The sequence below is a fragment of the Macaca mulatta genome, chromosome 13 (genome assembly GCF_049350105.2).
Source record: "Macaca mulatta isolate MMU2019108-1 chromosome 13, T2T-MMU8v2.0, whole genome shotgun sequence".
NCBI lineage: Eukaryota > Metazoa > Chordata > Mammalia > Primates > Cercopithecidae > Macaca > Macaca mulatta.
This window is the reverse complement of record NC_133418.1, coordinates 101,063,573-101,087,146: the sequence shown is the minus strand read 5'-3', so window position 1 is coordinate 101,087,146 and position 23,574 is coordinate 101,063,573. Positions and strand designations below refer to the sequence as shown.

The 23,574-nt window shown below is 42.9% G+C and overlaps 1 protein-coding gene and 1 long non-coding RNA gene across 5 annotated transcripts in view; one reads left to right on the top strand and one right to left on the bottom strand.

Moving 5' to 3' along the window:
- UBXN2A (UBX domain protein 2A) overlaps window positions 1–23,574 on the top strand; it is a 72,288-nt gene that overhangs the window by 28,979 nt on the left and 19,735 nt on the right. For 3 of the 4 annotated variants that reach the window (XM_028831943.2, XM_015111809.3, XM_028831944.2), the window contains exons 2-4: window positions 5,462–5,516; window positions 17,158–17,296; window positions 22,844–22,950. In XM_028831943.2, the coding sequence (XP_028687776.2) occupies window positions 5,476–5,516; window positions 17,158–17,296; window positions 22,844–22,950 (287 nt within the window). In that variant the 5' untranslated portion in view covers window positions 5,462–5,475. Of the gene's footprint in view, window positions 1–5,461; window positions 5,517–15,287; window positions 15,409–17,157; window positions 17,297–22,843; window positions 22,951–23,574 lie in introns of all 4 variants that reach the window. The other variant, XM_077960086.1, reaches the window with a different exon arrangement.
- On the bottom strand, window positions 1,608–20,592 carry LOC144333902 (uncharacterized). The gene is made up of 3 exons (XR_013403035.1): window positions 20,167–20,592; window positions 19,344–19,477; window positions 1,608–3,025 (listed from the first exon to the last, which is right to left on the bottom strand). It is a non-coding gene; the product is annotated as an uncharacterized LOC144333902 (long non-coding RNA).

Here is a 23,574-nt window from a genome sequence, read left to right as displayed (position 1 = left end):
GTAATTTTATGATAGAGCAAAAGTACTGCCTTTAAAAAAAAAACGAATGAAATGGCGGTATAGCACTCTAGGTGTATATATTTTTAGGGTATAGTTTTTCATTCCAATTTTTATTATGAAAATTTTCAAGTGTGTATAAAAATGGAGAGAACAGTAAACTCTCATGTCTACTCATTACCCAGCTTGATGATTATCAAGTCGTGGCCATTTTCATTTTAATTATGTTCCATCCACTCCTCAATCCACTTGATTGTTTGAAGCAATTTCCAGTTATAGTATTCATCAGTCAGTATTTCAGTATGTATCTAAAGCAGTGACTTAAAAAAACTTACAGCTACAGTCCCATCGTCACACCCTAAAAATTAATCATCACTCCAAAATAACATCAGATATCCCATCACTATTCAGATGTTACTGATTCTTTTATAAGTTTTTTTACAGTTGATTTGTTTAAATCAAAATCTAAATATGGTCCATACATTGTAATACATTGATATGTTTCTGAAATATTTAAGGAATCTACTGTCATCTCTTTTTTCTCCCTAGTAATACATGTATTGAAGAAAATGGATCATTTTTCCTAAAGAATTTCCCACATTCTGGACTTTGTTGATTGCATTCTTGCGATATCATCTGATTATGCTCCTTTGTGCCCTATATTTCCTGTAATCTGGTAGTTAGATCTAGGGACTTGAATGGATTCAGATTCACATTTTTGGCAAGAATAGATGGTGGTACCAGCTTTTACACTGAGGCATGTTTTTTTGTCTGGTTATCTCTGTGATTTTAGCAGCCATTGATATCATTGCCTAGATTCATTATTGCATTAGAAGTTGCAAATTGAAGACATTCTAATTTTTTTTTTCTTTTTGTTTTGAGACTGAGTTTCACTCTTGTTGCCCAGGCTGGAGTGCAATGGCATGGTCTCAGCCCACTGCAACCTCCACCTCCTGGGTACAAGTGATTCTCCTGCCTCAGCCTCCCGAGTAGCTGGGACTACCCATTAAATAACTGGTCCTTCCCCATTCATCTCAATCCCTAGTAACCTCTGTCCTACTTTCTGTCTTTATCAATCATCTATTCTAGATATTTTATATGTTTGGAATCATAAAGTATTTGTCCTTTTGTATCTGAGTTTTTTATTCATGTAGCATCATGTTTTCAGCATTCATCCATGTTATAGTATGTATCAGAATTTCACTCCTTCTATGACTGAATAATATTCCATTGCTTGTGTACACCTCATTTTGTTTATCCATTCATCTGTTGATGGATACTTGGGTTGTTTCCACCTTTTAGCTCTCATGAATATTGCTGTAGCCACCAAACTGTTTTCCTCAGAACTGTGGTATTTCACATTCCCACCAGCAGTGTACCAGGGTTTCAATTTCTTTACAACCTTGCCAACACTTGTTTTCTGCTTTTTGTTTTCTTTTTAATAGCCGTCCTAATGGGTGTGAAGTAGTATCTCATTATGGTTTTGATTTGTGTTTTCTAGGAACTATTGATTTTGAGCATCTTTTCATGTGCTTATTGGCCATTTTTATTTCTTCTTTGGAAAAATGTCTATTCACACAAGTCCTTTGCCCATTTTTGCATATCCTTTTTTTTTTTTTTTTTTTTTTTTTTTTAAGAGACAGATTCTTGCTCTGTTTGCTCAGGCTGGAGCATGCTGACATGATCATGGCTCACTGCAGCCTCAAATTCCCTGGCTCAAATGATCTCCTGCCTCTCAGCCTCCCAAGTAGCTGGGGATACAGGGGTGTGCCACTGTGCCCAGCTTGCCTACCTTTTTTTTGAGACGGAGTCTAGCTTTGTCGCCAGACTGGAGTACTGTGGCTCAATTTCGGCTCACTGCAACCTCCACCTCCCAGGTTCAAGCAATTCTCCTGCCTCAGCCTCCCGAGTAGCTGGGATTATAGGCACGCGCCGCCACACGCAGCTAATTTTTGTATTTTTAGTAGAGACAGGGTTTCACCATGTTGTCCAGGATGGTCTCGATCTCCTGACCTCGTGATTCACCCACCTCTGCCTCCCAAAGTGCTGGGATTACAGGCGTGAGCCATCGCGCCCGGCCACTTGCCTACCATTTTTAAGTTGCCATTTTCTTGATTCAGCATTCCCTTGGTTGCTGTAACCCTTCTTTGACTATTTTCTAGAGTTTTGACAAAGTTGGTTCTAAGAGTTTCTGCTTGTCTTTCGATATTTCTGTAGAGGGGACAGGTGTCTGGACCTACCTATTCTTCCATTTTGCTGATGTCACCCTCAAGAGTTTAATTTTCCTTTTTCTTTTTCTCTCACTTTCTTTCAATAAGGAGTTTAAACATTTTAAATCTGTATATATAATCATGTGTCACTTAATGGAGGGGGTGCATATTGAAAAGTGTGTCATTAGGCAGTTTTGTCATTGTGTGAATGTCATACAACGTATTTTCACAAACCTGATGGTACAGCCAACTGTACACATAGGCTGTATGGTGTAATATTGCTCCTAGGCTACAAACCTGTACAGCATGTTACTGTACCAAATACTGTAGGCAGTTATGATATAATGGTAAAGTATCATAACATATGGTATGTATGATATAATATTTGCATATCTAAACGTATCTCAACATAGAAAAGGCATAGTAGAAGTATACTATTATAATCTTACGGGACCACCATTGTATATGCAGTCCGTCATTAACCAAAATGTTGTTACACAGTGTATTACTGTATTTGGAATGTATTTTGGTTATGGTAATGTCACATTACTGTTGAGTTTATTAAAGAGTTCATCTCAGGCTGGAGTGCTGTGGTGCAGTCTTGGCTTACTTCAACCTCTGCCTCCTGGGTTCAAGTAATTCTCGTGCCTCAGCCTCCCGAGTAGCAGGGATTACGGATATGTGTCATCATGCCAAGCTGATGTTTTTTTTTTTTGGAGATGGAGTCTCACTCTGTCACCCAGGCTGGAGTGCAGTGACGTGATCTCCGCTCACTGCAAGCTCCGCCTCCCAGGTTCACACCATTCTCCTGTCTCAGCCTCCCGAGTAGCTACAGGCACCCGCCACCATGCCCGGCTAATTTTTTATATTTTCTAGTAGAGACAGGGTTTCACTGTGTTAGCCAGGATGGTCTCTGTCTCTTGACCTCGTGATCTGCCTGCCTCGGCCTCCCAAAGGGCTGGGGTTACAGGTGCGAGCCACTGCGCCTGGCCGCCAAGCTGATTTTTGTATTTTTAGTAGAGATGGGGTTTTCCCATGTTGGACAGGCTGGTCTCGAACTCCTGGCCTAAAGTAATCCAACTGCCTCGGCCTCCCAAAGTACTGGGAGTACAGGCATGAGCCACCATACCTGGCCTCATCTTTTTTATTTAAAAAAAAAAAATCTAGTAGTATAGACTCACATATTTTTGTTTTATTCAATGGAGCATAATCCACTAGTATTGTTATTTTTTTAGATGTTCAGTTTACCAGATTTACCCAATGGGAGCCCCTTCAGAGTGGCTTTGGAGTCACTTTTTCTTTTCATTTTTTCTTTTTAATTTATTATTTGTTTATTTTTTGAGACAGAGTCTCACTCACTCTGTTACGAGAGCTGGAGTGCAGTGGCGCAGTCTCGGCTCACTGCAAGCTCCGCCTCCAGGGTTGAAGTGATTCTCCTGCCTCAGCCTCCCAAGTAGCTGGGATTACTTGCGCCTGCCACCACGCCTGGCTAATTTTTATATTTTTAGTGGAGATGGGTTTTCACCGTGTTGGCCAGACTGGTCTCAAACTCCTGACCTCAGGTGATCCGCCCGCCTTGGCCTCCCAAATTTCTGGGATTACAGACATAAGCCACCACGCCTGGCCTTGTCCTTATCATTCTTTGGGTACCTTTACTGGGGCAAAAGTGTTCTATGTTCATGTTTCTCTGCCCCCTCCTGAAGTTATCCTTTTCTCGAAGGAGCCATTTAGGAAAAACATTCTCCTTACACAGTAGAATATGTAGAAACCAAGATAAAGACACTTGGTGTGCTCATTGCTTCTGGTCTGTCTTTGCTTCCAGGCCTTCTCAGCAGACCAGTGGTTTGGACTACAGCTGTCACTTGGTGTCCCAGATTGGTTCCAGGACCCCCATAGATACCCAAATCTGCTGATGCTCAAGTCCCTTGCATAAAATAGCATATTATTTGCAGATAACGTATGCACATCCTCCTGTATACTGTAAATCACCTTTAAATTACTTATAATACCTAATACTATGTAAATAATGGTTATGTAATTTTTAAATTTGTATTAGTTTTTGCTGTATTATTTTTCTTATTTTTTTTCCCTGAATATTTTTGATCCATGATTGGTTGAGCCTGCAGATGCATAGGGCTGTTGTCCAGGCTGGAGCACAGTGGCATGATGATGGCCCACTGCAGCCTTGAACTCCTGGGCTCAAGTGATCCTCTCACCTCAGCACCTCAACCTCCCGAGCAGCTGGAACCACAGGTGCACTATAATGCCTGGCTAATTTTTTTTTTTTTCTGAGACGGAGTCTTGTTGTGTTGCCCAGGCTGGAGTGCAGTGGTGTGATTTCAGCACACTGCAACCTCTGCCTCCCAGGTTCAAGTGATTCTCCTGCCTCAGCCTCCTGAATAACTGGGACTACAGGTGCATACCACCACACTCAGCTAATTTTTATATTTTTTAGAGGAGACAGGGTTTCACCACGTTGGCCAGGCTGATCTCTAACTCCTGGCCTCAAGTGATCCACCCACGGCCAGGCATGGTGGCTCACACCTGTAATCCCAGCACTTTGAGAGGCAGAGGCAGGCGGATCACCTGAGGTCAGGAGTTCGAGACCAACCTGACCAACATGGAGAAACCCCGACTCTACTAAAAATACAAAATTAGCTAGGCATGGTGGTGCATGCCTGTAATCCCAGCTACTCGGGAGGCTGAGGCAGGAGAATCTCTGGAACTCGGGAGGCGGAGGTTGTGGTGAGCCAAGATTGTGCCATTGCAGTCCAGCCTGGGCAACAAGAGCGAAACTCCATCTCAAAAAAAAAAAAAAAGTGACCCACCCAACTTGGCCTCCCAAAGTACTGGGATTACAGGTATGAGCCACTGCACCCAGCCATTTTTTATAGAGACAGTCTCACTATTTTACCCAGGCTAGTCTTGAACTCCTTGGCTTAAGCAATCCTCCTACCTTGGCCTCTCAAAGTGCTGGAATTACAGATGTGAGCCATACGCCCCGTTCATTGGCTAAGTCAAATGGTATATTATACTTTTTTTCATCATAAGTTTTAAGAAGTCTTTCTTTTTTCAGATTATCAGACTTGAAAATATATTTTCTATCATTGCTTTATTTTGTAGACGGAAATGACAGCTTTGAGTTTGCTCACTTTTTCTTTAGACCCTTTTAAGTAACATTTTAGGACTACATGGTAACTTACATATTAAGCTTCTTACTTTTTTTTTTACTTACTTTCTTTTTACTTTTACAGTAAGGCAAAAGAGAATGAAAGACGTAGATAACCTCAAAAGTGTAAAACAAGAATGGTAAGTTAATTCAAACTGAATTGCTTTGTTAATGCCTTTGTTAATATCATTCTGTGTTTTTGTTACATTTCACTGGCAGAGATAGTAGATTAAGTTTTAATTATGTATGACTACTTCATTGTCATCTATTATGTTGAAGTAATTTTTTTACCATAGCTGCATTAAACAAATTTTATTGAAGTTACTGAATGTTTTTTGTTATTAATTTTAAAAAGTTAAATTATCTGTGTTCATACATTACTTCTGTTATTTGACAAATTAAATAACTGTTTACCTCATTAGCCTCTTGTGATAGATATACTATTTTAGTGTCATGGTGGAAATATGGCTTTGGAGTCAGATAAACCTAGGCTTGAATCCCATCTCTGCCTTGTATTATCTCTCTGGCCTTCAGGCAGCTTGGGTAAATTCTTTGAGCCTCAATATCTCATCTATAAAATGAGGATATAAATACCTACCTATCTGAAAGGTTTATGTGTGTATCTTTTTTTCTTTTTTCTTTTTTTTCTTTTCTTTTCTTTTTACAGACAAGTTGTCTGTTGCCCAGGCTAGAGTGCAGTGGTACAATCATAGCGTATTGAAGCCTTGAATTCCTGGGGTCAAGTGATCATCTCACCTTGACTTCCTGAGTAGCTAGGGCCACAGGCTTATACCACTGCACCCAGTTAATTTTTAAATTTCTTGTAGCAGTGTGGTCTCACTATATTGCTCAGAACTCCTGGCTTCAAGCGATCCTCCTGCCACAGCCTCTCAAAATGCTGGGATTATAAGCGTGAGCCACCATGCTTGGCCTATTATTTATTTTTTCACTCAGGTGTTTATAGGCTTACATAAATATTTGATGCTAATTATATAATTGTGAGGTTGTTGGCCGGGCACAGTGGCTCACGCCTATAATCCCAGCACTTTGGGAGGCCGAGGCAGGTGGATCATCTGAGGTCAGGAGTTCAAGACCAGCCTGGACAACATGGCAAAATCCCATCTCTACTAAAAATACAAAAATTAGCTAGGCGTGGTGGTGGGCGCCAGTAATCCCAGCTACTTGGGAGGCTGAGGAAGGAGAATTGCTTGAACCTTAGAGGCAGAGGTTGCAGTGAGCCAAGATCACACCACTGCACTCCAGCCTGGGTGACAGAGCAAGACTCCTCCGTCTCAAAAAATAAATAAATAAATAATTGTGAAGTTGTGTCAGAGGTCTCCAAGACCACCCCTAGTTTTGATGATTTACTAGAAGAATTTGTAAGATTTAGCATGTAGTTATGCTCCTGATTATAATTTATTACAGTGAAGGGTTACAAAGCAAAATCAGCAAAGGGAAAAAGTGCATGGGGAAAACCAGGCACAAGCTTCCAGGGGTCCTCACCCAGTGGAGTCGCCCAGGATGTACTTAATTCCCCCAGTAACAAGTTGTGACAAATACATGTGAAATACTGTCTACCGGGAAAGTTCATTGGAGATGAGCCTAGAGTTTATAGTGGGAGCTAGTCACATCCTAAAATTTCAGACTCTCATAAGGAAAGTAGGAGTTCAATATAAATCACATTGTTTATACAAACTGTACATTGAGCCATCCTTACAAATTTAGGATGATGGGAACCTTCTAGAAATTCAAGTTTGCAGATGTGGCCAGGTGCGGTGGCTCATGCCTATAATCCCAGCACTTTGGGAGGCCAAGGTGGGTGGATCATGATGTCAGGAGATCGAGACCATCCTGGCTAACACGGTGAAACCCCGTCTCTAGTAAAAATACAAAAAAAAATTAGCCAGGCGTGGTGGCAGGCGCCTGTAGTCCCAGCTACTTGGGAGGCTGAGGCGGGAGAATGGCGTGAACCCGGGAGGCAGAGCTTGCACTGAGCCGAGATCGCACCACTGCACTCCAACCTGGCTGACAGAGCGAGACTCCGTCTTAACAAAAAAAAAAAAAAAAAAAAAAAACAAATCCAAGTTTGCAGATGCCAGCCCAGGACTAACCTTGTAAGCAAGTCTTTCAAAAGATAGCAATCAGATCTGCTATATTAACTCATTTCTGCACAGCGATAAATTGAATGATTTGAAATGGTAAAATTAACTTAGAACAGGCCTGTTTTAAAATGGCTTTATTGAAATATAATTCACATACCATATAATTCATTCACTTAAAATATATAGTTCAATAGTTTTTAGTATGCTCACAGATTTGTGCAGTCATTACCATAGTCAATTTTAACGCGTTTATATTACCCCAAAGAGAAACCCCATATCCGTTAGCAATCCCACCCATTGTCCTATGCCTTGCCCCTGACAACCATGAAACTGCTTTCTTTTTTTGAGGCGGAATCTCACTTTTTGCTCAGGCTGGAGTGCAATGGCATGATCTCAGCTCACTGCAACCTCCACCTCCCAGGTTTAAGCAGTTCCCCTGCCTCAGCCTCCTGAGTAGCTGGGATTACAGGCACGCCCCACCATGCCCAGCTAATTTTTTTTGTATTGTTAATGGAGATGGGGTTTTACCATATTGGCCAGTCTGGTCTCAAACTCCTGACCTCAGGTGTTCTGCCCACCTCAGCCTCCCAGAGTTCTGGGATTACAAGTGTGAGCCACTGCGCCTGGCCCATCTGCTTTCTATTTCTACAGATTTACCTGTTCTGGACATTTCGTATAAATGCAGTTATACAATATGTGGTCTTTCGTGACTGACTGCTTTCACTTAGCATAATGTTTTCAAGGTTCACCTATGTTGTAGAGCATGTATCAGTACTTTGAAATTTTTTTGATTTTGTTTTTTTTGAGATGGAGTTTTGCTCTTGTCACCTAAGCTGTGGTGCAGTGGCACACTCTTGGCTCACTGCAACCTCCGCCTCCCAAGTTCAAGCAATTCTCCTGCCTCAGCCTCCCAAGTAGCTGGGACTACAGTTGTGCGCCACCACACCTGGCTAATTTTTGCATTTTTAGTAGAGACGGGGTTTCACCATGTTGTCCAGGCTGATGTCGAACTCCTGACCTCAGGTGATCCGCCCACCTCGGCCTCCCAAAGTGCTAGGATTACAGGCACGAGCCACCATGCCTGGCCTGTACTTTGAATTTTAAGTAAAATATTTAGTAAAGTACCTACACAAAAATATAGGTGATAGTTTATAATTTTCTTTGTAACAAAAATGGATTTGTAAAAATGTTTTGTTAAAAACAATGGCCCAGGGAAAAATGAAAAGAAAACTGCCTTTTTCTTTTTTTTTTTTTTGGAGATGAAGTCTTGCTTTGTCACCCGGCTGGAGTGCAATGGCGTGATCTCGGCTCACTGCAACCTCCACCTTCCAGGTTCAAGTGATTCTCCTGCCTCAGCCTCCCAAGTAGCTGGGACTGTAGGTGCTAACTTCTGTATTTTTAGTAGAGATGGGGTTTTACCATGTTGACCAGGATGGTCTTGATCTCTTGACCTCGTGATCTGCCCACCTCGGACTCCCATAGTGCTGGGATTACAGGCATGAATTACTGCACCCGGCCTCTTTTTTTTTTTTTTTTTCTTTTTTGAGACGGAGTCTTGCTCTGTCACCCAGACTGGAGAGCAGTGGCATGATCTCGGCTCACTGCAACCTCTGCCTCCCAGGTTCAAGCAATTCTCCTACCTAAAGTCTCCCGAGTAGTTGGGATTACAAGCGCCTGCCACCATGCCTGGCTAATTTTTGTACTTTTAGTAGAGATGGGGTTTCACCATGCTGTCCAAGCTGGTCTTGGACTCCTGACCTCAGGTGATCTGTCCGCCTCGGCCTCCCAAAGTGCTGGGGTTACAGGCATGAGCCACCACGCCCGGCCAAAAAGTGCTTTTGGACTTACAGTTCCACATGGCTGGGGAAGCCTCACAATCCTGGCAGAAGGCAAGCAAGAGCAAGTTACGTCTTAAGATGGATGGCAGCAGGCAAAGAGAGAGAGTTTGTGCAGGGGAACTCCTCTTTTTAAAACCATCACATCTTGTGAGACTTATTCATTATCATGAGAACAGCATGGGAAAGACTTGCTCCCATGATTCAGTTACCTCCCACTGGTCCCTCCCACAACACATGGGAATTCAAGATGAGATTTGGGTGGGGACACAGCCAAACCATATCAATGACCCAACTGAAAAATGGAAGAAAATGCCAGGTTCAGTGGCTCACACCTGTAATCCCCGCACTTTGGGAGGCTGAGGCGGGCAGATCACGAGGTCAGAAGTTCAAGACCAGCCTGACCAACATGGTGAAACCCCATCTCTACTAAAAATACAAAAATAAGCTGGGCATGGTGGCGCATGCCTGTAATCCCAACTACTTGGGAGGCAGAGGCAAGATAGCACCACTGCACTCCGGCCTGGGTGAAAAAGCGAGACAGTGTCTCAGAAAAAAAAAAAAAAAGAAAGAAAGAAAAATGGAAGAAAACGTCTGAATAGACATTTCTCCAAAGAAGACATACAAATGATCAACAGGTGTATGTTCAATGTCACTGGTAATCATCAGGGAAATGCAAATCAAAATAAGTGTAATCACCTCACACCTATCAGGGTGGCTATTATCAAAAAACAAAAGAGTTAGTCCTGGTGAGGATATGGAGAAAAGAGAACCCTTGTCCACTGTTGATGGGGATGCAAAATGGTGCATCTACTATGAAAAACAATATGGAGATTCCTCAAAAAATTAAAAATAGAATTGCCACAGAATGGATTACTGAATAGATCCAGGAATCCCACCTCTGGATATTATCCAAAGGAGTTAGAATCAGGATCTTGAAGAGGCTGGGTGCAGTGGCTCACATCTATAATGCCAACACTTTGGAAAGCCAAGGCAGGAGGATCCCTTGAGGGAAGGACTTTGAAACCAGCCTGGTTCACATAGTGAGACCTCATCTCTACAAAAGAAAAATTTAAAAACTAGCCAGCTTGGTGACACATACCTGTAGACCCAGCTATTGAGGAGGCTGAGACAGGAGGATCATTTGAGCCTAGGAGTTTGAGGCTGCAGTGAGCCATGATCATGTCACTGCACTTCTCCATTCTGGGTGACAGAGCCAGATCCTGTCTCAAAAAAAAAAAAAAAAAATCACGAAAAGAGATGAATGGGTAAAGAATATATAATACATACCCCAAATGGAATATTATCCAGTCTTTTTTTTTTTTTGAGATAGAGTTTCGCTCTTCTTGCCTGGGCTGGAGTGCAATGGCACAATTTCAGCTCACTGCAACCTCTGCCTCCCAGGTTCAAGTGATTCTCCTGCCTCAGCCTCCCAAGTAGCTGGCATTACAATTGTGTGCAACCACGCCCGGCTAATTTTCTATTTTTAGTAGACACAGGGTTTCACCATGTTGGTCAGACTGGTCTCAAACTCCTGACCTCAAGTGATCTGCCCGCCTCGACCTCCCAAAGTACTGGGATTACAGGCGTGAGCCACCATGCCCGGCTATTCAGTCTTGAGAAAGAAGGAAATTCTGCAGTATGCAACAACATAGATGAACCTTGAGGATATAATGGTGGTTGCCAGGGGCTAGGGGAAAGTGAAAATGAGGAGTTGCTAATCAGTGGGCATAAAGTTTCAGTTAAGCAAGATGAATAGATCCTAGAGATATGCTGAGCAACATAGTACCTATAGTTAACCACACTTTATTGTTCACTTAAAAATATGTTAAGAGGTTAGGTCTCATTTTAAGTGTTCTTTTAGAAAGTCCCTCACCTGAAACTTCTGTACTTTTAGTATTATGGGAACTCCTGACATTTTAAGACGTGTTTACTGGCTGAGCACAGTGGCTCACACCTGTAATCCTAGCACTTTGGGAGGCCAAGGCAGGCAGATTTCTTGACCCCAGGAGTTCAAGACTAGCCTGGGGCACATGGTAAACCCTCATCTCTACAAAATACAAAAATTAGCTATTGGAGAGACTGGAACTATAGGCATGTGCCACCATGCCTGGCTGATTTTTCTTATTTTTTTTTTATAGAGATGGGGTCTCCCTATGTTGCCCAGGCTGGTCTCAAACTCCTGGGCTCAAGGGATCCTCCCACCTCGGCCTCCTAAAGTGCTGGGATTATAGGCATGAGCCACTGCACCCAGCCTTCTTTCCAATCTGTATACATTTTATTTCCTTTCTTTATCTTACTGGATTAGCTAGGACTTCCAGTACAACACTGATGAGGAATGGTGAGATGCAACATCCTTGTCTTGTTCCTGATCTTAGTGGGAAAGTGTCTAGTTTCTCGTGATTAAATATGATGTTAGATGGAGGCTTTTGCAGACATTCTTTACCAAGTTGAGGAAGTTCCCTTTCTATTCCTAGTTTGTGGGGGTTTTATTATGAATGGTTGTTAGATATTGTCTAATGCTGTTTCTGCATATGTTGATATGATTATATTATTTTTCTTCTTTAGACTGGTGATGTGATAGATTACATGAATTGATTTTCAGTGTTAACCCACTGCAGCCTCACATACCTAGGATAAATCCTGCACGGTTGTGGTGTTTACTTTTTTTTTTATATATAGTTGTATTCTGTTTGGTAATACTTTGTTGAGTATTTTTGCATATATGTTCATGATAAATTTTCTGTAGCTTTCCTTTCTTGTAATGTCTTTGGTTTTAGTATTAGCATAGTGTTATCCTTGTAGCATGAGTTAAAAGTTCCCTCTGCGGCCGGGCGCGGTGGCTCAAGCCTGTAATCCCAGCACTTTGGGAGGCCGAGACGGGCGGATCACGAGGTCAGGAGATCGAGACCATCCTGGCGAACACGGTGAAACCCCGTCTCTACTAAAAAATAAAAAAAAACTAGCCGGGCGAGGTGGCGGGCGCCTGTAGTCCCAGCTACTCGGGAGGCTGAGGCAGGAGAATGGTGTAAACCCGGGAGGCGGAGCTTGCAGTGAGCTGAGATCCGGCCACTGCACTCCAGCCTGGGCGACAGAGCGAGACTCTGTCTCAAAAAAAAAAAAAAAAAAAAAGTTCCCTCTGCTTCTATTTTCTGGAAGAGGTTATAGAGAATTGGTATTATTTCTTTCTTAAATTTTTGGTAGAATACTTCAGTGACATCATCCAGGCCCAGTGCTTCTGTTTTGGAAGGTTACATATTATTGATTTAATTCCCTTAGTATCCATAAGCCTGTTCATATTATCTGTTCCTTCTTGTGTGTGTTTTGATAGAGTGTGCCTTATAAAAAATTGGTTCATTTCATCTAAGTTATCAATTTTAGGGGCATAAAGCAGTTCTTAATGCCTTTGCTACTGTTTCTTCCTGTGCGTATACACTCAAAAGTGAAACAAACCCATTACCACCTGTTCAATGGAGCCAGAGCGCCCCAGTTTTCTGAACTGTATTTTATATCTCTTATTGTAGTTATTTTCTTTCTTTTTTTTTTAAAGACGGACTCTCGCTCTGTTGCCAGGCTGGAGTGCAGTGGCGTGATCTTGGCTCACTACAACCTCTGCCTCCCAGGTTCAAGCATTTCTCCTGCCTCAGCCTCCCAAGCAGCTGGGACTACAGGCACCTGCCACCATGCCCGGCTAATTTTTGTATTTTTAGTAGAGATAGAGTTTCACCATGTTGGCCAGATGGTCTTGATCTCTTGACCTCATGATCCACCCACGTTGGCCTCCCAAAGTGCTGGGATTACAGGCATGAGCCACCGCACCCGGCCTACCAGTTATTTTCTCTCTCTCTCTCTCTCTTTTTTTTTTTTTTTTTTAATGTTTTTGTTTTTCTTTAGAGACAGGGTCTTACTCTGTTGCCCAGGCCTGGAGTACATTGACATGATCTCAGTTCACTGCAACCTTGGCCTCCTGGGCTCAGCCTCCCAAGTCGCTGGGGCTACAGGCTGCACCACCATGCCCAGCTAATTATTTTCTTTTTTTATAGAGATGGGGTTTCGCCATGTTGCCCAGGCTGGTCTCCAATTCCTGGGCTCAAGCAATTCTCCCACTTTGACCTCCCAAAATGCTGGGATTACAGGCATGAGCCATTGTGCCTGGCTGTATTTTCTATTATAACTATTTCCTACTATACATCTCCACTCCACTCTACTGTACTCTGAACCTCTTATAAACATAGACTGTTTCTTACTCATCTTCATATCTCCCTGTCACCTAGCATGTAGTAGATACTCAATAAATATTTGAGTAATTTGAATTCACATGATGAAGTTTAATAGAATTTACACATTAAGGCCGGGCGCGGTGGCTCACGCCTGTAATCCCAGCGCTTTGGGAGGCCGAGGCGGGCGGATCACAAGGTCAGGAGATCGAGACCACGGTGAAACCCCGTCTCTACTAAAAAAATACAAAAAATTAGCCGGGCGCGGTTGTGGGCGCCTGTAGTCCCAGCTACTCGGGAGGCTGAGGCAGGAGAATGGCGTGAACCCGGGAGGCGGAGCTTGCAGTGAGCCGAGATCGCGCCACTGCACTCCAGCCTGGGCGACAGAGCGAGACTCCGTCTCAAAAAAAAAAAAAGAAAAAAAAAAAAAAAAAGAATTTACACATTAAATAAATAACATGAAGGAATAAAATTTCAGCTACTCTGGATGCTCAGCTTTGTTGGCTTTGTATTTAGTAATTACTGATGGAGCACCAACTACCATCTGAACAGAAGAAACAGTTAAATACCAGAAAACATAAAATGGTTATAATGATATTACTAATATTTGAGAGTGTACTGTGTGCCAGTGTGTATACTGGTACTTACTATATACCATGTAAAGGCTTTTATATATGTTTTCATTTAATCTTCACAACAACCATGTGAAATAAGTGGTGGTATCTGTATTTTGCAAGCAAAGCAAATCACATAGAAGTTAAGTTTCTTACCCATTGTCAGTGTGACTAAATGAAGGCACTTAAATACAAACAGCAATGCCCAGACTTTTAGACAGTGTGCTATACTGCTATGTGACTATGCTGATTAAAGGGAGGGGAAAATCACTAGTGTTATAAGAAACCATCTTAGGGTGTAACTATTTCTGTGTAAGAGGTATCATGTCATTGCTTTGGAAAAGGCATAATACTTTGTGATAATGTGGAGTGTTTTAAGAGTATATACAAGAGGACTACCTAGGGAAGGAAAAAAATGTATACCTAAGTTAAAGCACTGCCCTGAGTATCAGCATTTTAGTAACAATATAGTGATGGCCTTTTTTTTCTTTTTTTAAGAGACAAGGTCTCACTATGTTGCCCAGGCTAAAATGCAGTGGTTAGTCACTGCATTCTAGTGGGCTCAGTCAGAGCACACTACAGCCTCAAACTCCTGGCCTCAAGTGATGCTCCTCAAGTGACTACAGACGTGCACCACCACGCCAAGGCTCAGTGATGGCTGTTTTCCATGACAGTCTAGCATAGTGATTAAGAGCAGAGGCACTGGTAGCTTGAGTTCAGTTCCTAGCACTGCCTTCTAATAGCTTTGTGGTCTCTGGCAAATTACTTAAGCTTTTTCTTCATCTATTAAATGGGGATAAAAATAATACCTACCTTTTAGGGTCATTGTGAGGATTTGAATGAGTTGGCACACGTAAGGTACTTAGAATAGTTCTTTATAAGATGTCATGGTTAGGATCACAGACTTGGGAGACAGAGTAGTATGGTGGTAAGTTAACAGTTTCTAACTTATATTTCCTGGCACAGTATAAGAGGTATAAAAGTGTGATTGTTATTATTTATAGAATTTGAGAAATCATATTTCTGTACTTTTATAAACTTTCCTGTGTGATTTCAAAAGAGAACAACCAGAAACCATCTTTTCTAGCAAACAGAATCTTAGATAATGTTTCTTTTTTTTTTTTTTTTTTTTTTTTTTTTGAGACGGAGTCTCACTCTGTCGCCAGGCTGGAATGCCGTGGCATGATCTCGGCTCACTGCAGCCTCCGCCTCCCAGGTTCAAGCGATTCTTCTGCCTCAGCCTCCTGAATAGCTGGGACTACAGGTATGCGCCACCACGCCTAGCTAATTTTTGTATTTTTAGTAGAGATGGGGTTTCATCACGTTGTCCAGGATGGTCTCGATCTCTTGACCCTGTGATCCACCCGCCTCAGCCTCCCAAAGTGCTGGGATTACAGGCAGGAGCCACTGTGCCCAGCCTCTCCAAAACATTCTTAAAACTCAGCCAGCTGTGGCAATGTGCGCCTATAGAACCAGCTACTTGGGGGAGAATCACTTGAGCCCAGGAGGTTGAGGCAGCAGTGAGCTGTAATCATGCACTCCATCCTGGGTGACAGAATGAGACTCTGTCTCAAAAATAAACAAATAAATCACTATAAATAAAGTCTTCAGTGGGAAATATTCTGAAGTGTGCAAAGGAGCAAAAATGCAATTGTTGCTGATGCATTATCCCCTTTAGTTCAAGAGTGTTTTCTGTTACCAAAAAATGCATAGTAATCCCTTTTAAACCCATTTTGAACCCTTTAAAAATAACACATTTTGGCCAGGAGCAATGGCTCACACCTGTAATCCCAGTACTTTGGGTGGCCAAGACAGGCATATCACTGAAGCCCAGGAGTTTGAGAGCAGCCTGGGCAACATGGTGAAATCCCATCTCTACAAAAATTAGCTGGACATGGTGGTGCAAGCCTGTAGTCCCAGCTACTTGGGGGTCTGAAGTGGGAAGACTGGTTGAGCCCTGGAGGTTGCGACTGTAGTGAGCTGAAATCGCGCCACTACACTCCAGCCTGCGTGACAGAGAGGGACCTTGTCTCAAAAAAACCTGAAAAAACAAAGAAAACACCACACATTTTTTACTCCAGACCAGTGGTTTTTAACCTGGAGAGATTTTGCACCTAGACACATTTGGCAATGTGAAGAGATGTTTTTGGTTGTTACAACACTGGGGATTGGGGATGGGCCAGGGATGAGGATCCTACTTGTTGTATCTCATGGGTAAAGGCCAAGGATACTGTTAAACATCTGCAACAGTGATCCCCAACTTTTTTGGCACCAGCGACTGGTTTTGTGGAAGACAGTTTTTCCACCGACCTGTGGGGGGAGAAGAGGAGATGATTTTGGAATGATTCAAGCACATTACATTTATTTGCACTTTATTTCTATTATTATTACATTGTAATGTATAATGAAATAATTATACAGCTCACCATAATGTAGAATTAGTGGGAGCCCTAAGCTTGTTTTCCTGCAACTAGATGGTCCCATTTGGGGGCGATGGGAAACAGCGACAGATCATGAGGCATTAGAGTCTCATAAGGAGCATGCAGCCTAGATCCCTTGGATGCTCAGTTCACAGGTTCATGCTCCTATGGGAATCTAATGCCACCACTGATCTGACAGGAGGCAGAGCTCAGGTGGTAATGTGAGCGATGGGAGTGACAGTAAATACAGATGAAGCTTTGCTTGCTCGCCTGTCACTCACCACCTGCTGTACGACCTGGTTCCTGACAGGCCATGGGCCTAGGGATTGGGGATCCCAATCTCCAAGGCACAGGACACCTCAAACAGCAAAGCCTTATTCATTTCTAAATGTTAATAGAGCTGAAGCTGAGAAAACCCTGCTCTGAACTAAAAAGGGGTTAATGACTTCCCCAAGATTATATTAACTTAGAAGAGGGCCTGAACTACAGACATGCACATAGCATCTAAGTTCAATATCCTTAACTAGAACAAAGTAAGTAAATTTTTAGAGACCTAATAGTTAATAGTGCCTGTTTTTCTTTATCTTATTTAGGGTTTGTGAAACAGGATCTGATAATCAACCTCTTAGTAATAATCAACAATCAAATTGTGAATATTTTGTTGATAGCCTTTTTGAGGAAGCTCAGAAGGTTGGTTCCAAATGCGTGTCTCCCACTGAACAGAAGAAACAGGTAAATAAATGTCTATTACTTTTCTTTTTCTTCCAGTGTTTCTCAATATATGGATCTGTTAGAGGGTCCCTAAGGTCAAAATTGTTTTGTTTGTCTGAGACAAGGTCTTTCTCTGTCACCAAGACTGGAGTGCAGTGGCTCGATCCGATCTTGGCCCACGGCAGCCTCAAGCTCCTGGGTTCAAGCAGTCCTCCTGCCTCGGCTTTCCTGGGTAGCCTGCAGCTCAGGCACACACCACCATGCCCAGCTAATTGTTTTGTTCTTTTGTAGAGATTGGGTCTTGCTTTGTTGCCCAGGCTGGTCTCAAATTCCTGGGCTCAAGTAGTTCTCCTGCCTTGGTTTCCCAAAGTGCTGGGATTATAGGTATGAGGCCAAAACTGTTTTCATAATAGATATTATTTCCCTTTTTCACTATGTTCACAAGCTAGGGACACCTATAATCCCAGCACTTTAGGAGGCTGAGGCAGAAGGATCACTTGAGCCTAGGAGTTAAAAACCAGTCTGGGCAATAAAGCAAGACCCATCTCTACAAAAGAATAAAAAAATTAACTGGGCATGGTGGCATGTGCCTGTAGTCCCAGGTTCTTGTGAGACTGAGTTGGGAGGATTGCTTGAGCTCAGGAGTTTGAGGCTGCAGTGAGCCATGACCGTACCACTGTACTCCAGCCTGGGTGACAGAGTGAGACCCTGACTGGTAAGGTAAGGGTAGGGTAAAGTAAAAAACTAACTGTTCATTTTGCACTGATACTGCAAAAGTAGTGGTGGGTAAAACTGCAACACCTTAGCAGGAATCAAGGCAGTGGCAACAAACTGCTGGCAGTTACAGGTTAACATCCCAAACCCACCGAATCCAAAAATCCAAAATGCTTCAAAATCCAAAATTTTTTTAGTGCTGACATGATGCTCAAAGGAGATGCTCATTGGGGGCATTTCAGATTTTGAGTTTTGAATTTGGAAAGCTCAACCAGCAAATATTTCAGAATCTGAAATTCAAAACCCTTCTGGTCCCAAGCATTTCAGATAAGGGATATTCAACCTGTACTTTATTCTTTGCATATACTTCCAAGGGGGAAAAGAAACTAATTTTAATTAAGAATGTCCTTGATGAAGCAGTAGAATTTATAAATTTTGTATCTCGGCCAGGGTTGGTGGCTCATGCCTGTAATCCCAGCACTTTGGAAGGCTGAGGCGGGCAGATCATGAGGTCAGGAGTTCAAGATCAGCCTAATCAACATGATGAAACCCGGTCTCTACTAAAAGTACAAAAATTAGCCAGGCATGGTGGCGCATGCCTATAGGCCCAGCTACTCAGGAGGCTGAGGCAGGAGAATTGCGTGAATCTGGGAGGTGGCGGTTGCAGTGAGCCGAGATTGCACCACTGCACTCCACCCTGGGCGACAGAGCTAGACTTGGTCTCAAAATAAATAAATAAATAATTTAATTAATTAATTATGTATCTCAAACCTTCAATATACATCTTAATATTCTGTGTGACAAAATGCAAAGTATACATAAAGTATTTCTATAATACACAGAAGTGTCTCAAGGAAAGGTGCAGTTATTTGAGATCAACAAACTGTCTGCTTTTTCATGGCATATTGTTTCTGCAAGAAAGAATGGTTTACATACAGACTATGGATATTCCAACTTGCTCTGTCACCCAGGCTGGAGTGCAATGGCAAGATCTCGGCTCATTGCAACCTCCGCCTCCCAGGTTCAAGCAATTCTTCTGCCTCAGCCTCCCTAGTAGCTGGGATTATAGGTGCGCACCACCATGCCTGGCTAATGATTTGTGTTTTTAGTAGAGATGGGGTTTCACCATGTTGGTAAGGTTGGTCTCGAACTCCTGACCTTGTGATCTGCCCGCCTTGACTTCCCAAAGTTCTGGGATTACAGGCGTAAGCCACCACACCTGGCCTAGCAGATATTTTCTTTTTTTTTTTTTGAGACAGAGTGTCGCTCCGTCACCCAAGCTGGAGTGCAGTGGTGCGATCTTGGCTCACTGCAAGCTCCGCCTTCCAGGTTCACGCCATTCTCCTGCCTCAGCCTCCCAAGTAGCTGGGACTATGGGCGCCCGCCACCACGCCTGGCTAATTTTTTGTATTTTTAGTAGAGACAGGGTTTCACAGTGTTAGCCAGGATGGTCTCGCTCTCCTGACCTTGCGATCCATCTGCCTTGGCCTCCCAAAATGCTGGGATTACAGGTGTGAGCCTCCGCGTCTGGCTTTTTTTTTATTTTTATTTTTTAAATTTTTTTATTTTTTGAGACAGAGTCTTGCTCTGTCACCCAGGATGGAGTGCAGTGGCACAATCGGCTCACTGCAACCTCCACCTCCTGGGTTCAAGCCATTCTCCTGCTTCAGCCTCCCCAGTAGCTGGGATTACAGGCATGCACCACCATGCCTAGCTAATTTTTACATTTTAGTAGAGATGGGGTTTCACCATGTTGGACAGGCTGGTCTCGAATTCCTGACCTTGTGATCCACCCACCTCAGCCTCCCAAAGTACTGGGATTACAGGCATGAGCCACCGCGCCCAGCCCTGCCTGGTAGATAGTTTCTAATAATGAATGAAGTGAGCCTGACACTTCAAGGAAAACAACTTACAGTAGCTGTTGAAAATGATAAATTTTTATTTAACCAACTTTTGTTTTTTGAGACGGAGTCGCGCTCTGTCGCCCAGGCTGGAGTGCAGTGGCATGATCTCGGCTAACTGCAAGCTTCGCCTCCCGGGTTCACACCATTCTCCTGCCTCAGCCTCCCCAGTAGCTGGGACTACAGGTGCCCACCACCACACCTGGTTAATTTTTTTGTATTTTTAGTAGAGACAGGGTTTCACCGTGTTAGCCAGGATGGTCTCGATCTCTTGACCTTGTGATCTGCCCTCCTCGGCCTCCCAAAGTGCTGTGATTACAGGCATGAGCCACCACGCCTGGCCTTAACCAACTTTTTAAGTGAAAATAACACTTTCAGAAAATTGCCACTATAGGCTGTGCTTGGTGGCTCACGCCTGTAATCCCACCACTTTGGGAGGCCAAGGTGGGTGAATCACTTGAGGCCAGGAGTTCAAGACTAGCCTGGCTAACATGGCGAAACTCTTTCTCTACTAAAAAATACAAAAAATTAGCTGGGCTTGGTGATGCACACCTGTAATCTCAGCTACTCAGGAGGTTAAGGCATGAGAATCACTTGAACCTGGGAGGCAGAGGTTGTAGTGAACCAAAATCGTGTCACTGCTCTCTAGCCTGGGTAACACAGCAAGACTGTCTCAAAAAAAAAAAAAGAAAAGAAAAAGCCACCATACCTTGACAGTTTCTCAAAACTTAAGGAATTTCCTAGTGAGATTAGTGTCATTTTGATAAATATAAATTTTATTATGTAATTAAATGTGTCAGCAGTTGGAAGATCTGCATAATTAAGAAAACCAGTATTTTCCAAATGACCAATATATGATGTTATAAAGTGATGCATGAGTAAAAGAGCCAAAGAATCACATATACTAAAAGATTTTAATGTAACAAGTATATGAAAAGATGGTTGGTAAGTTTCAGATTCCACATTCAGATTCTCAACTAACTTTTGAGATACTACTACTACTTATTAAATTTTGATGAAGTGTCAAAGAATATCCTGGGAAGGCTATTAAAATACTTCTTTTTCTAACTGCATAACTGTAAGAGGTTTGGTTTTTTAAAAAAACATTTCAGCCAGGCACGGTGGCTCAAGCCTGTAATCCTAGCACTTTGGTCAGGAGATCGAAACCATCCTGCCTAACCCGGTGAAACCCCGTCTCTACTAAAAAATACAAAAAACTAGCCGGGCGAAGTGGCGGGTGCCTGTAGTCCCAGCTACTCGAGAGGCTGAGGTAGGAGAATGGTGTAAACCTGGGAGGCGGAGCTTGCAGTGAGCTGAGATCTGGCCACTGCACTCCAGCCTGGGGGACAGAGCGAGACTCTGTCTCAAAAAAAAAAAAAAGAAAAAGAAAAAAAAATTTTTCAATCAAAATAACATGTCAAAGCAGACTGCGAATGGTACCAATTACGAGACCCCAGCTGATTTTTTGACTTGAGACATTTAAAAAAGTATTTATGAAAAATCCCTTCACTCTGATTTGGTTTTCAAATTAAAACTTAATCTATTAGTTGTAAAAGGCTTATGTTGAAAAGTAGCAGACTTGTTACTCCTTGGCCCTAGCATCTACTTTCTTTTTTCTTTTTTAAGTTGGCATTTCACTCCTGTTGCCCAGACTGGAGTGCAATGGTGCGACCTTGTCTCACCGCAGCTTCCGCCTCCCGGGTTCAAGCGATTCTCCTACCTCAGCCTGGGATTACAGGCATGCACCACCACGTCTGGCTAATTTGTATTTTTAGTAGAGACGGAGTTTCTCCATGTTGGTCAGGCTGGTCTTGAACTCCTGACCTCAGGTGATCCGCCTGCCTTGGCCTCCCAAAGTGCTAGGATTATAGGCATGAGCCACTGCATCTGGCCACATCTACTTTCCAGAGGCAACAAGTTATAACTCTTAGGTATTTCTACTGACACGAGCTTTCTGTTTCTGATAATATGCTAATAGTGATAGTTCTTGATTTTTCAGATTTTTGAATTATGTATTCACTTTGTATTATAGATAATAAGGATTTAACTCTTTTTCTACCTTCCCCCTCTCCCCAAATCACCTCTTCCCATTCTTCTAACATAGTTATGTTACAATTGGGGATTAAATCAATTGTTATTTGTATCTGTAAAAGTATAAATACCATACAACTGTACAGCATAAGCGAAAGCCACCATGCCTGGCCCACAAGTTAAAATTTTTCTAAGAGAAGACTGTGGTGAAACCCTCCTTCCTTCAGTGGACTGGTTGTCCACTGGGGAACTCTACTGCTCTTGCTCTGGAATCTATAATCCTGAGTATTCTCCTCTCTCCTGATTACACAATTCTATGCCTCGCCCAACATCACCTCCTCCTTATATTTTAATGTTTATGAAGCCAGTTGTATTAGTCCATGTTTACGCTGCTGATAAAGACATACCCGAGACTGGGAAGAAAGGAAGTTTAATTTGACTTACAGTTCCACATGGCTGGGAGGTCTCATGATCATGGCACCAGCAGCAGAAAATGAGCAAGAAGCGAAAGTGGAAACTCCTGATAAACCCTCCAGATCTTGTGAGACTTACTCACTATCACAAGAATTGCATGAGAAAGATGGGCCCCCATGATTTAATTATCTCCCCCTTGGTCCCTCCCACAACACATGGGAATTCTGGGAGATACAATTCAGCTTGAGATTTTGGTGGGGACACAGCGAAACCATATCAATGATTTTAATTTTTTGTAGAAACTGGGTCTTGCTATGTTGCCAGGGCTGGTGTCCAACTCCTAGGCTCAAGCAGTCGTGCCTTAGCCTCCCAAAGTGCCCAAAGTGCTGGGATTACAGGAGTGAACCACCCTACCCAGCTTGAATAGTGATAGAAGAAATTTTCAAAGAACATTCAATCCTACTACATTTTATTAACATGATGCATTTTGTTTCCTACTGTTTTGCAGGTAGATGTAAATATAAAATTATGGAAAAACGGATTCACCGTCAACGATGATTTCAGAAGTTATTCCGATGGTGCCAGTCAGCAGTTTTTGAACTCCATCAAAAAAGGGTGAGTAGCCAGGTGTGGTGGCTCAAGCCTGTAATCCCAAAACTTTGGCAGGCTATGGCGAGAGGATTGCTTGAGCTCAGGAGTTCAAGGCCAGCCTGGGTAGTAACATAGCCAGACCTTATCTCTACTTAAAAAAAACATTACCCAGCCAGCCCAGCTACTCAGGATTGCTTGCACGTGGGAGATTGAGGCTACAGTGAGACATACTTGCATCCTGCACTCCAGCCTGGGCAACAGCACGAGGCCCTGTCTCCAAAAAAAAAAAAAAGGCAGGGGATGGGGGGCAGCGGGCATGGTGGCTCGTGCCTGTGATCCCAGCACTTTGGGAGGCCGAGGCGGGCAGATCACCTGAGGTTGGGAGTTCCAGACCAGCCTGACCAACATGGAGAAACCCCATCTCTACTAAAAATACAAAATTAGCCAAGTGTGGTGGCACATGCCTGTAATCCCAGCTACTCGGGAGGCTGAGGCAGGAGAATGGCTGAAATCCAAGAGGCGGAGGTTGCAGTGAGCCAAGATTGCACCATTGCACTCTAGCCTGGGCAACAAGAGCAAAACTCCATCTCAAAAACAAAACAAAACAAAAACAAGGTGGGGTAAGTAATCTTTGTAATAGGAAGATAC